Source organism: Schistocerca nitens, chromosome 5 (assembly GCF_023898315.1).
Source record: "Schistocerca nitens isolate TAMUIC-IGC-003100 chromosome 5, iqSchNite1.1, whole genome shotgun sequence".
In the NCBI taxonomy this organism is placed as follows: Eukaryota; Metazoa; Arthropoda; class Insecta; order Orthoptera; family Acrididae; genus Schistocerca; species Schistocerca nitens.
This window is the reverse complement of record NC_064618.1, coordinates 579,256,232-579,274,573: the sequence shown is the minus strand read 5'-3', so window position 1 is coordinate 579,274,573 and position 18,342 is coordinate 579,256,232. Positions and strand designations below refer to the sequence as shown.

Below are 18,342 nucleotides of genomic sequence, written 5' to 3'. Positions count from 1 at the left end.
AATTTCTTCGTCATCTGCAGAGCTAGTTGGCATATAAACTTGTACTACTGTAGTAGGTGTGGGCTTCGTATCTATCTTGGCCACAATAATGCGTTCACTATGCTGTTTGTAGTAGCTTACCCGCATTCCTATTTTCCTATTAATTATTAAACCTACTCCTGCATTACCCCTATTTGACTTTGTGTTTATAACTCTGTAGTCACCTGACCAGAAGTATTGTTCCTCCTGCCACCGAACTTCACTAATTCCCACTATATCTAACTTTAACCTATCCATTTCCCTTTTTAAATTTTCTAACCTACCTGCCCGATTAAGTGATCTGACATTCCACGCTCCGATCCGTAGAACGACAGTTTTCTTTCTCCTGATAACGACATCCTCTTGAGTAGTCCCCGCCAGGAGATCCGAATGGGGGACTATTTTACCTCCGTAGTTCCCTAGTTTCCCCTTGCTTTGAGCCGTTCGCAGTACCAGCACAGCGAAGCCGTTTTGGTTATTTCTACAAGGCCAGATCAGTCAATCACCCAGACTGTTGCCCTTGCAACTACTGAAAAGGCTGCTGCCCCTCTTCAGGAACGACACGTTTGTCTGGCCTCTCAACAGATACCCCTCCGTTGTGGTTGCACCTACGGTACGGCTATCTGTATCGCTGAGGCACGCAAGCCTCCCCACCAACGGCAAGGTCATGGTTCATGGGGGGGAGGAGCATGACAATACAATATGAAAACAGCTTGCAGTGTACACGCGTGCTTCTAAGAGCACCAGAATGAGTTTCCTGTACTCCCGGCCTTCAGCCCTGATTTAAACACAATCGAGAATCTGTAGCACCATCTAGATCGAACTGTTTGCGCACGGATTCTCAACCAGGAAACCTAGCGCAGCTGGCCATGATGCTGGAGTCGGCATGGCTCCACATTCATGTCGGCAGCTCCCAGAACTTCACTGACTCTCTTTCTGCTCGTCTCGCAGCGGCCCGCGCTGCAAATGGTGGTTATTCAGGCTTTTGACAGGTGATCACTGTAATATAACTGGACAATGTAAAAATGGCTCTGAGCACTATGGGACTTAACATCTGAGGTCATCAGTCCCCTAGACTTAGAACTACTTAAACCTAACTAACCTAAGGACCATACAATGTAAACTTTCACGGCCGGTATTGACTTCACTTAAAACTTCCGGGCTAGATAGGCCGTGGTCGAAGTATAAAACTGTCTCCTAACGTTTCGTCTCCGACTGCGGGAGACATCATCGGAGGTAAAGCGGCGAACTGCGAAGAGGACTCGAGGAGGCGCTGATTATATAGGCAGTACAGAGGGCGCCACTGTCGATCACGTGGCGTCGTCTATGAGATTGTCTCTGGTAATGCCAACATTCTCGATTGAAAGTAATCGATCGTCACGCTTGCGGTGCAACGCTGACATCCAAATTTTATCCAGTTTAACACCTTCGTCTTTCCTGTTAAAATTATTACGATGTTTATCAATCTCGATAGCCTCTCTATACAAGCGTGCATAATAATGCGAGGTTTTTGATATGACGCTCGTCTCGCTGAATTTTATTTCATGATCACCTTCCTGGTAAACATGTTCCGCTACGGCCGATTTATCCGTGTGACCTAGGCGGCAATTCCTCTTATGTTCGACAAGACGGGTGATTCCGAAAATCCAGTTCACTATGGAGACAGAAAGGAATGGGCAATTGAACTTCCTGGATGTGTCTGTGATTAAACGACCGGACGGAACGTTGGGCCATAAGGTGTATAGAAAGCCCACACATACTGATCGTTATCTACACAAAGATTCAAACCACCACCCTAGACAACAAAGAGGTGTAATGAAAACTTTGGTAGACAGGGCGCACAAACTTTGTGAACCTGTTCATTTAAAAGATGAGATTGAACATCTACGGTCAGCTTTCGTGAAGAATGGCTTTTCTAGCAAGGATATAGATCGAGCACTTCGCTCTAGGCAGAGAATCAGGAGTAACGACGAACAACAGTCGTCCATGGGCAAAGTTTTTCTTCCGTTCATTAGCAAGGTCACATATCGCATTGGGAAAGTTTTAGGCAAGTATGGGGTGGAAACTATTTTCAGACCTACTAGGAAAATAAAAGAATTCTTAAGGTCGGCAAAAGATGCACGGCACCCTTTGGCTACACCGGGGGTATATAAAATTCCTTGTAGTTGTGGACAGGTTTACATCGGTACCACAAAGAGAAGTGTGAACACCCGTCTTGTCGAACATAAGAGGAATTGCCGCCTAGGTCACACGGATAAATCGGCCGTAGCGGAACATGTTTACCAGGAAGGTGATCATGAAATAAAATTCAGCGAGACGAGCGTCATATCAAAAACCTCGCATTATTATGCACGCTTGTATAGAGAGGCTATCGAGATTGATAAACATCGTAATAATTTTAACAGGAAAGACGAAGGTGTTAAGCTGGATAAAATTTGGATGTCAGCGTTGCACCGCAAGCGTGACGATCGATTACTTTCAATCGAGAATGTTGGCATTACCAGAGACAATCTCATAGCCGACGCCACGTGATCGACAGTGGCGCCCTCTGTACTGCCTATATAATCAGCGCCTCCTCGAGTCCTCTTCGCAGTTCGCCGCTTTACCTCCGATGATGTCTCCCGCAGTCGGAGACGAAACGTTAGGAGACAGTTTTATACTTCGACCACGGCCTATCAGCCCGGAAGTTTTAAATGAAGTAACCTAAGGACATAACACACATCCATGCCCGAGGCAGTATTAGAACCTGAGTCCGCCTAGAACCGCTCGGCCCAACGGTCGGCTGGACAATGTATGTTAACACACGTAAAATCACGTAACTAGCGAGGAGATACTAAATAGAATTGGGGAGAAAAGAAATTTGTGGTGCAATTCGAATGAAAGAAGGGATCAGTTGATAGGACATATTCTGAGACGTCAAGAGATCACCAATTTAGTATTGGAGAGAAGTGTGGGGGGTAAAACTCGTAGAGGGAGACCAAGAGATGAATACAGCAAGCAGATACAGAAGCGTATAGGTTTCATTAGTTATTCGGAGATGAAGAGGCGTGTATTGGGCCGGCCTCGGCGGCCGAGTGGTTCTAGGCGCTTCAGTCCGGAACCGCGCTACTGCTACGGTCGCAGGTTCGAATCCTGCCTCGGGCATGGATGTGTGTGATGTCCTTAGTTTAGTTAGGTTTAAGTAGTTCTAATTTCTAGGGGTCTGATGACCTCAGATGTTAAGACCCGTAGTGCTCAGAGCCATTGGAATCATTTTGAGTTTGCATGGGGTAGAATACCATATGGAGAGCGGCATCTTCAGGCTGAGGACCACAACAAGAACAAAATTTACCACAAGTTTTTAGTTATTCACCAATGAATTTATTAACATTGGAGTAAGGGCTTAAACGAAACGGAACAGTATCTCAGGTTCGCGTAAACTTCTGATAAATTACGGAAAATCATCAGAGTTCCTTTAGCGCAAATTTGAAGTTTAAGTTCCATGCTTGCGAACTAATTAAATTCCGAGTGAATTACCACTGACAGAAAATAACCGCAGTAAAGTTTTGGAGCTCGCACTAGTTTACCTGCCGCTGAACATTCTAAATTTACAAGCTGAAAATATTTTACAGTATTTGCTAGCGACACACGCGAATTTCACAAGTCCGTGACTCATCACAGAACAATTTCGACACATTGGAGAGGCGACCTACTGCTGCTCATATGGTACACACTCTGTTTTCCAGATCTCATACCCGATTGCCGACCGACTCACAAGATCGGCGCCACATATTTAGATCTATGCCTTGACGTGAGTCAATAATACACATTTGTGACTTCCATAACGTACTTAGATTCCCTAGCTTTCTAAAGCTGTTCTTAGTTTTTCTATGATTTAAACCGTTCTCAGGTAAACGATACTTTGCAGTGTTCTGCTACTAAAAAATATAAACAATTAAAATTAAGTACATTCACATAACCTGTATCTATATTTGCCTTATAGTGCTGCCGCTATTTTATATTTCATTTATTATTCAAGTGCAAATTCAGGTTTTTAGGCGACGAATGCAAGCCTGATAGGTAACGCTTATAAAACATTTGCTCTGATAGGCCAATTACACTCACCAAGATCTATCCGTAGATACTTTGTTTATAAAAATTGCTTAAAACGTTGACGAAACATTAATTTTCAAAGTTCATATTATACATAAGACATTTAATTTACATAAAAAATAGCTTTAAAACTACACTTTGTATCGTGCGCTCATTTTCACCCATATATGCGTCTTAATTTTGTGTTTGTAGCCGTCTTACTGGCTTCTCTGCAACTAGCTGGGTACGAGTTTCATTGGATGAGTCTTATTTGGTATTTGTTCTAGAGATTCAATTGAGCCATGGCGATTACCCCTCCGTATTTCATGCCAACGGTCGGGTTTTCCCGAACACACGGCCAGAGCCTGCGTCTACGTAACCTGCGGTTTTGGTAATTCTCATACTCAGTGTGTCCGTCAGTCACTGAAGCTGAAAGCTGCCTCCAACTACTGACAACACGGCGACACCCCTGCAGCTACCGAGCGCTGCCTGGCTAGTCCTCCACGCCTCGTCAGCTGTCATAACACACTCTCCCTCTTGGCCGTGGCTCCTCTCTTCACAAACAGAAACAGCGTGCACAACAGCATGTCTTTTCAAGTTCATAGTCACCATTACCGCGCTGTACCATCTCAAACTTCATCTCAGCCACTTTACATCAATGTGCGAAAGTGGCTCCTCAAGATCAACATTCCAAAGTGCAGTCAATGATTACAGGACGACCCATTCAGATTTAGGTTTTCCGTGATTTCACTAAATCACTCCAGGCAAATGGTTCCTTTGTAAAAGCACGACCGATTTCCTTCCCCGTCCTTGACAGAGTCCGAGCTCGTGCTCCGTCTCTAATGACCTCGATGTCGACAGAACGTTAAACCCAATATTCCGTCCTTCCTTCTTCCCCGAGTTCTGACTTACCATCTGCAACCGCCCTCTCTGATCAACTACTCACAAGAATATCTCGAACTAATAATCTACAATAAAGTGACATAAAAATCGCATCTACTGATCATACAAGAATAAACAAATTTTGTATCTGAAACAGAAACGTTCATTTGTGGAAAAAAATTATTTACTACAAGCGTTATGTTGATCATGCATTGTTTGGTGGATGGTGTCAGAATGGTATTAACTACGTCCTTGACACAATAAAGAGGGCAAAAATACTCTTATAAAATTTAGTCTTTAGTATGTGAAAATAATGGTAGTATTAATTTTTTTTATATGAACGTTAGCAAAGAAAACAACGATCTAATCTTCTAAGTCCACAAAAAGCAACAACAGTACCTAATACATAGTTCTTCTTACCACCCAATAACGTTTAAGCTGCTTACAGAGCACTAATCTACAGAGATAATATACCACAGAACACATCATTTAATAAAGCCTGATTAACTCATCATGATTAAACAAACAGCTGCAAAGAAAGGTTTCGCTGCTGCACTGATTTAAAACTGATAAAGCCGGCCGAAGTGGCCGTGCAGTTAAAGGCGCTGCAGTCTGGAACCGCAAGACCGCTACGGTCGCAGGTTCGAATCCTGCCTCGGGCATGGATGTTTGTGATGTCCTTAGGTTAGTTAGGTTTAACTAGTTCTAAGTTCTAGGGGACTAATAACCTCGGCAGTTGAGTCCTATAGTGCTCAGAGCCATTTGAACCATTTTTTAAAACTGATAAAGAAAAGAAAATACAGCTACTCAACACATAAAAAATAAATACACAACTGGCTTACCACTGATTAGCAAACTTTCCACCAAAGTAGATAATATACTGAAACGTCAAAGAAAGAGGTATAGGCATGCGTATTCAAATACAGGGATAGTAAACAGGCAGAATACGGCGCTGCGGGCGGCAAAGCCTATATAAGACAACAAGTGTCTGGCTCAGTTGTTAGATCGATTACTGCTGCTACAATGGCAGATTATCAAGATTTTAGTGAGTTTGAACGTGGTGTTATAGTCGGCGCACGAGCGATGGGACATAGCATCTCCGAGGTAGCGATGAAGTGGGGATTTTCCCATACGACCATTTCACGAGTGCACCGTGAATATCAGGAATCCGGTTAAACATCAAATCTCCGACATCGCTGCGGCCGGAAAAAGATCCTGCAAGAACAGGAACAACGACGACTGAAGAGAATCGTTCAACGTGCCGGAAGTCCAACGACTCCGCAAATTTCTGTAGATTTCAATGCTTGGCCATCAACAAGTGTCAACGTGCGAACCATTCAACGAAACGTCATCGATATGGGCTTCACAGTCGAAGGTCCACTAATGTACCACTGTTGACTGCACGATACAAAGCTTTAGTCTTGCCTGGGCCCGTCAATACGGTCATTGGACTGTTGATGACTGGAAACAAGAGTTAAACACATCCTTTGGCCACCAAACTCCTCAGACAGGAACATTATTGAGCATATCTGGGATGCCTTGCAACGTGCAGTTAAGAAGTGATCTCCGTCCCCTCGTACTCTTTCGGATTTATGGACAGCCCTGCAGGATTTATGGTGTCATTTCCGTCCAGCAGTACTTCAGTCATTAGTCCAGTAAATGACACGTTGTATTGCGGTACTATTGCGTACTCGCGGGGGCCCTACCCGATATTAGGCAGGTGTACCAGTTTCTTTCGCTATTCAGTGTATATTCAAGATCGCTTTTACAACACAAAAAACGGACAGATGAATTCACACAACCTGGCACATAAGAATAATTTGTAATATATGTAAAAGCAATCCTGGGAGAGACTTTCAAACAAGGTGCAGTGAACACAAAAATGCCTAGCACACAAAAAAATTATTAATCAGCATTAGCTGCCCAGATTACAGACACTGGACACACTTTTCAGCATATGAAAAGTGGTCTTCATGTATTACCTGAAATGGCCAGTGGCGATCAAAAGAACTTGTATAAATAAATTGAAATTTTTCGTCATGGGCGCAGTACATGGTAATATGTTGCTCAATGACGGCTTACAATGTAATAGTGCAAATTACTTAAAAAAATTTTTAGTGTATAATAGTTGTACAATTCATAGTAAAAAGTGTGATGAATGTTTGTCCAATAACGCCAAAGGTAAATGGTGACACATAGTCCTATTGAAAATAAATAAATAAATAAAAAGAAAATGTAGAAAAATGTACATGTTGCTAAAAGCTGGAGTATTTCACTCGATAAACGACAGAGACGAGTTTCAGGCTAAGTTTTGTTTTTGGGATGTAACATACCTTTACCCAGGAGGGGAGACAACTGTTTAACACATCTGTAGTCATATAATTCTGGAAACAAACCAAGGACTTACCAGGTACAGGCCATGCAGAATCGTTTCTATACCGCTTTCCTGAAGTAGACCAACACGCTGCTAAGCATGTGATCGTTACGTTTCACCTCATCAGCATCTGCAGAGATGAAGAGGCAGGCACAGGACAGACCAGTGTGGAGGGCGGCGTTACATCAGTCTTCAGAACGAAGACCACAACAACGATAACAGCAACACGCATGCATGAACTGTTAGTCACGTACCCGTGCAGGCGGTGCTCAAAATGCCTCAAGTGCTACAGTGACATGTCCTGTGCTCATATGATGTATGTATAAATATTATTGCTGGTCTTGCATGGGAGTGAATTTGTGACCATATCGACGCATCGTTTATGGTGTCACGTATACTTATTTTCAGAGGTAGCGCCCCCCCCCCCCCCCCTCCCAAAGAAAAGTTGCAAAGGAATTCTGATACTCCTTGTATAATTTGGATACAGGACGAGTTTCAGTAGGGAAACTGTGACGTGGCAGTTGAGTTGTTTGGCATATCCCTAAGATGCTGTAAGGCTGATCCCTGGTGACCTACAGAGAAGGGAACCTCGCCGTAAAATCGTACAAACTTAAGAAAAGAAACAATGTCATGCAACGGAAATGTTTTATTAAGGGAAAAATAACTGGGGTACCCGAATCAAGTGTGAAGATATAGTTACCATGGATACATGGATACATGGATACATTAATGAAGAGGCTCATATACCTACAATAGAAGCAAGCTGTCAGTCTAACGATTTGATTTAATACCGTACAGCGTCAGCATATGAATTACCCAATGAGATAAATATGTGAACATTAAAAGAACGAAACAGCCAATCGTCCAAGAAAGGTCGGTGATTTAAACGAAGAACATGGAACAGTAGAATCGCTGAAGTGCACGATGAAAGTAAGACTGCGGATGTTAAAACTGTGCTCTTAATCGCTGATGAAAGTTAACTAGCCTTGTGTCTCCTTCGATCCGGTGGATGCATCTCCAGCTCATTCGTAGCACTGTTATACTTCGTGAATGTGGAAGTCGCTGACGGCACCTCAACCTCTGGTCTCAGTTCTAATACGGAGACATCCTTCTGTATGTCAGCAACACTCGTCTCATCAGTCACCTAGAAGCAACTGTTGTCTCATTGATCTACATCTACATTATACTCCGCAAGCCACCTGATGGTGTGTGGAGGAGGGTACTTTTTGCACCACTATCTGAGCCCTCGAGACCCGTTCCCCACGTGAATAGCCATGGGAAGAATGATTGGCGGTAAGATTCTGTATTGGCTCTAATTTCTCGAATTTTCTCTTCGTGGTCATTACGCGAGACGTATGTGGTGAGAAGTAATATGTTTTCAGACTCTTCCGGAAAGTGCTCTCTCGAGTCTCTCCGTGATGTACATCGCCTCTCTTGCAACGTCTGCCGGTGGAGTTTGTTGAGCATCTCCGTAATGGTCTCCAGCCGACTGAACCATCCCGTGAGGCAAATGGTCCGCCAGCATGATATAAGCCAAAGTACTATTATGTGTGTCCTGCTTGCCAATCGCTACTACCCCTATCACCTGATGGAGGCCATTTTGAACATCTGTTCTGACCTGGATGCGATGCAGCTCTGTGCTGCGTTCCGGGACGATTTGTTGTCGTCGCAAGCACACCATCCATTTCCGGACACATATTCATAGGATCTCTTTTTCTCCATATCCCGTCAGGTATCAGACAACGCACTTTGTCAGTTTTATTAACGTTGAACCTTTAGGGAGTAAATGCAATGTAGCATCCTGCCGCCGTGCAATAGTGGCAAAAATCTGACCAAGTCACAGAAGCGTAGGTGACGGTGATCGGGAAGGAAGGCCACGGGCGTTCGCCACAGAGAACAATCTTAGGCAATCGAGGACGAACATCTGGAAGGGAAAGAGATTTTCCAACAATGGGGACGTTCACACACCGTTTCTCAAGCGGTTCCGTGACCACGGAGCGGATTTCTATAGCCGACGAACTGAACGACTGGTAGAAAAATTTCCGACCGTTCTTTACAGACACTTGATGGCTATGCTAAAAAATAGTGCAATGTGTCTGCGTCACTTTGAAACGTAGTAAGGCACTCAACAAAGGTTACTCGGCCTACCTTAATAACTTATAACGTGCTTTTGGAAGTCCCCTCGCCTGTTTAAAACGGAGATTTCATTGGGCTTCATTGGCGCAAAACCGTTTTAACCTTCAATTCTGTCGGCCATTCGCCGTCCAGTTTGGCATACTAGATTCGATGTTACTTTCGCAGGACGTAATACTGCCAAGTAACACTGCTCGATGGACCATATAGGAACTGCTACAATAAAGCACAGAAGATAACTAAAAGAAATATGCAATGAGACGAACAGAAATGACATATTTATTCAAAGAGAATAATTATACTGAATTAGCCAGGATTTTTGAAGAGCCCCTAGGTACTACAAAAGACGGGACATGGTTCGTACTAGAGTGTTCGACTTGTTCTGATGGCAATGCAGCCTCAGCAACGTGTTCCCATGTTGATCACAAAGTTGGTTGAGGAGTTCTTATGGTAGGACCAGCGTCGTTGACAGCTGTTGGATTAGATGCATGTACACGCATCGCACATGTGGTCGATGGGATCTGAGTCGGGGGAAACGGCAGGCATGTCCATTCGCCGAATACCCTATCATTCCAAGACCTCCTCTATCCGTGCTGTTCGATGCCGTCGCGTGTTATCATCCATAAAAAGGAAGTCAGGGCCAAATGCACCCCTGGAAAGACGCACGTGGCGAAGGTGTTCGGTGTCAGAATAACGCTAACCTCAAAGATTTGGAGCTGAGTACGCCCTTGCGACTAACGCCTCTATGGATCACCAAAACGATCATGTGAGACAATGTTCCTGGGTACATTTCGTGTTCCCTTCTCTCACTATATCAGGGTTCGCCCAGAATCACCACTCAGAGTGCATCTGCTCTCATCCGTGAAGTGCAGGCGGCCACCTTCTCGTTGGTCCACTCCCTAAGCTTCCGGCATCACAGCAAACGGTGGAATCCTCTTAAGTGTACAGGTTACACATGGTGTGTGCTGGAAGCGATCTATTGACCCGATGAAAACAAAATTGGTTTGAAGCTAAGAGCGCTGAATAATACTTTTATTTCAGGTTGACCGGTTTCGACAGAAGCTTGCTGTCATCATCTGATCTTCGGAAAATTAAAATGCATTCGGAAATTTAAAATGCATATATATGAATCACATAGTGGGATCACATTTCACTAATGTTAAAGCGTAAGTACATTGGTTTGTCAGTAATGAAAAGATGAAAACATAAAATACACATAGCACCAAATGCATTCACTGGAACTCCTACCTTGATGTTATCACTGTATGACGGTATTTTTTACACCTATGTCACTCCTGCGCAAGCTTTTGGTGTAATGTGCATTTTATATTTTCGTCTTCTTATGCCGACAAACCAATGCACTTATGCTGTATCATTAGTGGAAGTTTCTCGCTATGTGACTGATATGTATGAACCTTAAATTTCCGAAAATGAGATGATGACAGCAAGGTTCGTAGAAACGTGTCATCGTGAAATACAAATATTATCTTGGCTTCAAAGCAATTTCATTTTCATCTCTAAAATGACGTTGTAATTGCACCCGCTGTTCAAAGTGGGTGTCTTCTTGCTTGCTGCACAGTGTAACGGTCGTCTGCTGCTGTAGTTGAGAGTGCCACGGAGACTGCAAGGGCGGTCTCTTTGCCCGACAACCACTATGTTATGTTCCGTGACGTCCAGCTTTCTGTTTACGTGTGGCAGACATTTGGCAACATTCTCCCTCACTTTCATTCATTTCTACCGATAGTTAATACCTATGTGTTACCATACTTTATCTATCTCGTTTTGCAGAGTAGTGTGTTAGTCAAATATTCGCCGAGACAATAACATGTATCCCCAAAGACTGGAAGATTGCTTGAGTGATGTAAATTTTTTAAAAAGGAGACAAAGTCCTGCGCAGTAGCTACAGGGGAATAAGTTTACTAGACTCAACATACAAGATATATGCTAAGGTCTTCACATGACTTAAAAACATAACGGAAGTAGTACAGCATAGGAACAAATGAGTTTTAGGAAAGGCTGCTCCACGATAGATGCAGTTTTTATTTTACAAGAGCTATTAAAAGAACTCAGAGAATATAATAAAGAAACACACGTTGCTTTTATCGATTTTTAACAAAGCTTTTTTGATAATATCAATAGGCAGAAACTTTGGGAGAGAGTGACTAATCGCGGATACCCCAAACATGTAATAAATGCGATAAAAAGTTTGAGTCGGAACGCGACTATCACTCTATATCTCCACGAAAATATGACTAATGAGATGGCAACTAACAAAGGAGCACGACAAGGCTGCCGTAACTTCACAACTTTAACATTTACGTACATCCATATATGGAAAACAGAACTTCAGAAAAGTATATGCGAAGACAGGAGGACTCTTTTAAACAAACTCTTTTAAATTACTTGCTATATGCTGACGACGCAGTGATCCTACCAGATAAAGAAGAGGACTTTCAGAAAGCAATTTACTTACTGAAAGAAATAAGCGCGACATTTGACATGGAGGTCCCAATAGAAAAATTTGAGACATTGGTCTTCGTGAGTAGAGTAAAAGATTTTAGAGCAAATGAAGCACTTCAGGTACCTGAGACGTGAGGTGGCACACGGTTGCAGCAAAGATATGGAATTTAAGCTTAATAAATTTAGTTGGGTATGTGGAACAATTAACAGAAAATTTAAAAACAGAACTAGGAAAGAACTCAAATTCTGCAAAACAGTTGCAGCCTTCACACTGCTGTACGGAAGCGAGACCCGGCTGCTTAGCAAAAAGCAAGAAAACCGTTTTCAGGCACAGGAAATGAAACTCCTGAGACGACTTAAAGGATGCACAATAGAAGACAGACTAAGGAATCAAGACATTGATGATGATGATGAAGTCCCATACTCCGTAACTGAGCGTAGGAGACCCGCACCGCCGTACTAGGCAAGGTCCTAGCGGAGGTGGTTTGCCATTGCCTTCCTCCGACCGTAATGGGGATGAATGATGATGATAAAGACGAACCAGCAACACCCAGTTATCTCGAGGCAGGTGAAAATCCCTGACCCCGCCGGGAATCGAACCAGGGACCCCGTGCTCGGCAAGCGAGAACGCTACCGCGAGACCACGAGCTGCGGACATTAGAGAAGAACTAAAAATTTTTAGTCTTACTGATAAAATTCTAGACTATAGGGAAAAAGGTAACGAACACCTAGAAAGAAGGGATAGGACAGATCCCCCTTAAAAACTAGAATGTACAGGGTGTTTCAAAAATGACCGGTATATTTGAAACAGCAATAAAAACTAAACGAGCAGCGATAGAAATACACCGTTTGTTGCAATATGCTTGGGACAACAGTACATTTTCAGGCAGACAAACTTTCGAAATTACAGTAGTTACAATTTTCAACAACAGATGGCGCTGCGGTCTGGGAAACTCTATAGTACGATATTTTCCACATATCCACCATGCGTAGCAATAATATGGCGTAGTCTCTGAATGAAATTACCCGAAACCTTTGACAACGTGTCTGGCGGAATGGCTTCACATGCAGATGAGATGTACTGCTTCAGCTGTTCAATTGTTTCTGGATTCTGGCGGTACACCTGGTCTTTCAAGTGTCCCCACAGAAAGAAGTCACAGGGGTTCATGTCTGGCGAATAGGGAGGCCAATCCACGCCGCCTCCTGTATGTTTCGGATAGCCCAAAGCAATCACAAGATCATCAAAATATTCATTCAGGAAATTAAAGACGTCGGCCGTGCGATGTGGCCGGCACCATCTTGCATAAACCACGAGGTGTTCGCAGTGTCGTCTAAGGCAGTTTGTACCGCCACAAATTCACGAAGAATGTCCAGATAGCGTGATGCAGTAATCGTTTCGGATCTGAAAAATGGGCCAATGATTCCTTTGGAAGAAATGGCGGCCCAGACCAGTACTTTTTGAGGATGCAGGGACGATGGGACTGCAACATGGGGCTTTTCGGTTCCCCATATGCGCCAGTTCTGTTTATTGACGAAGCCGTCCAGGTAAAAATAAGCTTCGTCAGTAAACCAAATGCCGCCCACATGCATATCGCCGTCATCAATCCTGTGCACTATATCGTTAGCGAATGTCTCTCGTGCAGCAATGGTAGCGGCGCTGAGGGGTTGCCGCGTTTGAATTTTGTATGGATAGAGGTGTAAACTCTGACGCATGAGACGATACGTGGACGTTGGCGTCATTTGGACCGCAGCTGCAACACGGCAAACGGAAACCCGAGGCCACTGTTGGATCACCTGCTGCACTAGCTGCGCGTTGCCCTCTGTGGTTGCCGTACGCGGTCGCCCTACCTTTCCAGCACGTTCATCCGTCACGTTCCCAGTCCGTTGAAATGTTTCAAACAGATCCTTTATTGTATCGCTTTTCGGTCCCTTGGTTACATTAAACCTCCGTTGAAAACTTCGTCTTGTTGCAACAACACTGTGTTCTAGGCGGTGGAATTCCAACACCAGGAAAATCCTCTGTTCTAAGGAATAAACCATGTTGTCTACAGCACACTTGCACGTTGTGAACAGCACACGCTTACAGCAGAAAGACGACGTACAGAATGGCGCACCCACAGACGGCGTTGTCTTCTATATCTTTAACATCACTTGCAGCGCCATCTGTTGTTGAAAATTGTAACTACTGTAATTTCGAAAGTTTGTCCGCCTGAAAATGTACTGTTGTCCCAAGCATATTGCAACAAACGGTGTATTTCTATCGCTGCTCGTTTAGTTTTTATTGCCGTTTCAAATATACCGGTCATTTTTGAAACACCCTGTATTAATTGCCACCGGCCGGAGTGGCCAAGCGGTTCTAGGCGCTTGAGTCTGGAACCGCGCGACCGCTACGGTCGCAGGTTCGAATCCTGCCTCTGGCATGGATGTGCGTGATCTCCTTAGGTTAGTTAGGTTTAAGTAGTTCTAAGTTCTAGGGGACTGATGACCTCAGATCTTAAGTCCCATAGTACTCGGAGCCATTTGAACCATTTTTATTAATTGCCAAGGAAGAAGCGAGAGAGAGGAAGACCCTGGCAACGATCAGTACCGTAATAGGCAGTTTCGCCTAGTACCTGAAGAGAAGAAGAAGAAGAAGACAATGACATGTTTGCGTAGGACATATTACGGGAATCAAGGAAGCCGGAAACTATCGCTCACCTAGGGGATAAAAAAAGCATTGGCATTAGGATGGGAGAGAGAAGGAAGTCTCTCGGCTTAAGCTGTCGGATGTGCACTGTCATGTTTTCCCGGTGGCTGTTGCCGGGGGTCACCTAATACAATTATTACGATGTATGCAAATAGTGCGCAGCGAGCGAGCAGCGGCGACCTTGGCGGCGTGGAGGCGCGGTACCCGGTGCCGGCCGGCCGAGACACGTGAGCTCGCGGCTGCCGGCTGCTCCGCGGCGCGCCGTGGGCTGGGGTGGGGAGGCTGGCGCTGGCCCACAGCCTTCCAGTCTGCGCGCAGCGGCCGACAGAGCCAGCGGGAGTGCGACAGCCAACAGCGTATGCTAAGCGATGGGCGCAGCCTGGTGCAGGGAGCGCGCCGCGCATGCGCACGACTCCAAGTCGCCGCTGGACCGCGTCATCGTCTCCTGCGTCGACAAGGTGAGGTCCCAGCGCCGCTCGTCCCGCAGATGGAACCTGGGAGTTATCTCTGGACGGCTACGTGGATTTCCTTCCCCACGGGTTTTGGTGGAGCATCGCAGTCTGCCCAACTGTCTGAACGATTGTTGTTAGGAAAGTGTTCGATGGAATTATGTCGCCCACAAAACGCTGCGGGACATATTTTGTAACTACAAACTCTCCGTCTGTTGTATTCAAATCTAAAGATTCCATCTAGATCGTGTGTCTGTTCTATAACGATTTTGTTGTTGAATGAAACGGCTATTCAAGTATCTACAGAATCCAAGCTTCACTGTAGCTCAATGCAAGCTGTTTGCTCCCGATAACTGGCTGGTTTCAGCCGGTTCTTAGGAGGAACGTAAGGACGTAACACCTCCAATAGATTCGTGCCTGATAAACCACGGCAATGTTCCAGACAACAGTCGGTTACTTCGCTGCTGAATTCGAAGGGAGAGAAAATTATCTTCCACTATGTTGTTTACAGAATGCCTATAAGTGCAGAAAGAAATGTTAATACCCGCCAGGACGGTGACAGTATAATATTAAAAATGAGTGAAGGGTGTAAGAAGTTTGTTCCTAACGGCATAAACAGTTCACTGTACTATTGCAACTGTGATGTGTATTACCTGAATTTGATGGCTAACTACACATCTTATAAAGCTCTGTACAAGTGAGGAAGAAAGGTCGGTTTACCTTTTAACATGTCTTCTTCGTTGCGACCGTGAAGGATTGAGCACTATAAATGTGTAAGAGGAATTCGGTTATGGATTTGCCGATAGGACCATCGAGCATTCGGGCCAAGTATTTGGGAAATCGCACAAAACGAAATCCTTGAGTGGACGAAGTTCTAATATTGTTCTTGCCAGATAACACATCCTCTCTCAGCCATTTCTCAATTCCCGTCCTTCATACGTTACAATAGATAGCTGCACCAAATGACACACGAGTGAAACCGCTTTTATACTTTTCGTTGGCAAGCTTCCGACTGGTTTGATGCTGCTTGCCAAGATTTCTCTCTTGTGCCAATCTCTTCATCTCAGAGTACCGTCTACATCCACCGTCCTCAATTACTGATCTACAGGTTATTCCCTGATATCTTAAGTCCTTTGTTTTAGTCAAATTTTTTCCACATATTGATTTCATCGCCGATTCTATCGACAGCCTCCACATTAGTTACGATTGGATTCTCAGGAGGTGTCTGTAACGCCACATCTCAAATGCTTCGATTTTCTTCAATTATGGTAAAGAAGTAAATTCTAGAACAGAATAAAGCTTGTGATCTCCAAAGCCTATACAGCTGGAGCTTTTTACGCAAATTTTTAGTGATTCAAGTCACTGTTGTCTTACATACGCATACCGTTTCATGCGAGTGCGGCTGGGTATTATCCACCGCTGGATTTCACTTAATCGAGTATCTGACGCGAGGCTGAATATTGGTATTGGATATTCGGAAATAAGGTCTAATCCATTCCTAAGATGGGATATATGTGGCGGTGTTTTGAGGAGTTTGAGAAACCAGGCTAAATTTTGCTTGTCGCTTGACGCAATGAACAGCACTCCATAAACAAATATATATAGTACAGAAGTAAACAGAGATCTTTTGGAATTGTTTTACAGAGAAAAACATACTGTAAGCTAAGAACAAATTCAAAAGAAAGGTGGAAACTGTGTAAGTCGTGCGAACCGCTAACATTTTCTTCTGAAGGGAAGTAAGGCAGCTTTCGACTGTTCCGTGAGAAGATTACCTCCTGCCTGCGGCCGCTGCTACGGTTCGCTTGTCGTAAACCTGTGACGGAGACGGTGGTTACTGAGTAATCTCGGGCTGCCACTCTCATGCTGTTTTGCGGTTGCAACCACAAACTAGCGCGCAAGGCGTTTGTTCTTGAAGTTGGTGCTGCCAGAGGACGTGGCTATTTCTCACATTGTAGGTAATATTATTACTACAAAGAATTAAGAGGTGATTAGAACTCGTATCAGGCCGTTTGAGGTAGCTTTTAATACGTCTCTAGAAGATGCGAGACTGCGCAAGAAGGAAGGAGGAAACAGTGTGTATTGTTAGGGTGAGCTATTATCAGGTAAACATGGAGACGTCAGTTTTATGTGGTGTTTATGGTTCAAATGGCTCTAATCACTATGGGATTTAACATCTGAGGTCATCAGTCCCCTAGACTTAGAACTATTTAAACCTAACCAACCTAAGGACATCACATACATCCATGCCCGAGGCGGGATTCGAACCTGTGATCGTAGCAGCAGCGCGGTTCCTGACTGTAGCGCCTAGAACCGCTTGGCCGCAGCGTCCGGCTGTTGTGTTTATAATCGTGCACTGAAATATGAAGTAGAGGGTGAAAACTCTGTCAGGACGAGCTGGATGCTTCCTACACACACAAACGCTCGCGCGCTTTGTATTTTACTAAGTGTGAAGCGCGGAGATGTATGACAAGGATGATTATGACGAGGCTCTGTTGTGGATTGTGTTGTCATAGATGGAAGGACGCAACAGAGGATGCTCAAACCATGTACCTGCACATAGTTTGGCCGGCCGGGGTGGCCGTGCGGTTCTAGGCACTACAGTCTGGAACCGCGGGACCGCTACTGTCGCAGGTTCGAATCCTGCCTCGGGCATGGATGTGTGTGATGTCCTTAGGTTAGTTGGGTTTAAGTAGTTCTAAGTCCTAGGGGACTGATGACCTCAGATATTAAGTCCCATAGTGCTCAGAGCCATTTGAACCATTTTGTACATAGTTTGCTACTCTCGACCAGCAAGAAGAGAGCTGTCGGCACTTGGGTTCCTTTTACTCCTTACCGAATAAGCGCAATTCTTGTAAGAGAATTTCAATAGTTAACGTGATTATTCCATAATATAATACTGAACTTAAAACATATCACTCGATGAAAGCAAATAATTGAAAAATTTCGCTTCATTAATAAACCTTCCTAATAACAGTGGTATGTTGTGTTAGGTCTAATCTAGGACTCATCTTTAGCTTAATTTTATTGTGTAAGGGAAATGGGGATTTATGTCACGTTACATTACACGTTGAAATAAGCTGCTTAATAGGCTGTACAAGTTTCTATTATTTTATTGCTGGCCTAGTAGGAGAAAATCTTATGTGCTAAAATAACGAAGTCCCTGAGAATGGGAATATACCCATTACCAGTTCGGAAACAAAGTAGAAATTAGGTATTACTGTCGTTTGGGCAGATTGTGTCAATGTCTGTACGGTAACACAAAATGTTGT

General features: G+C 44.1%; 1 protein-coding gene across 1 annotated transcript in view; it reads left to right on the top strand.

The window, feature by feature from the left end:
- Positions 1-14,936: 14,936 nt before the first annotated feature.
- The window catches only part of LOC126259424 (uncharacterized), a 263,301-nt gene continuing 259,895 nt past the window's right edge, over positions 14,937-18,342 (top strand). The window contains exon 1 of the mRNA XM_049956216.1: positions 14,937-15,082. Within this exon, the coding sequence (XP_049812173.1) occupies positions 14,993-15,082 (90 nt within the window). The 5' untranslated portion in view covers positions 14,937-14,992. The remainder of the gene's footprint in view (positions 15,083-18,342) is intronic.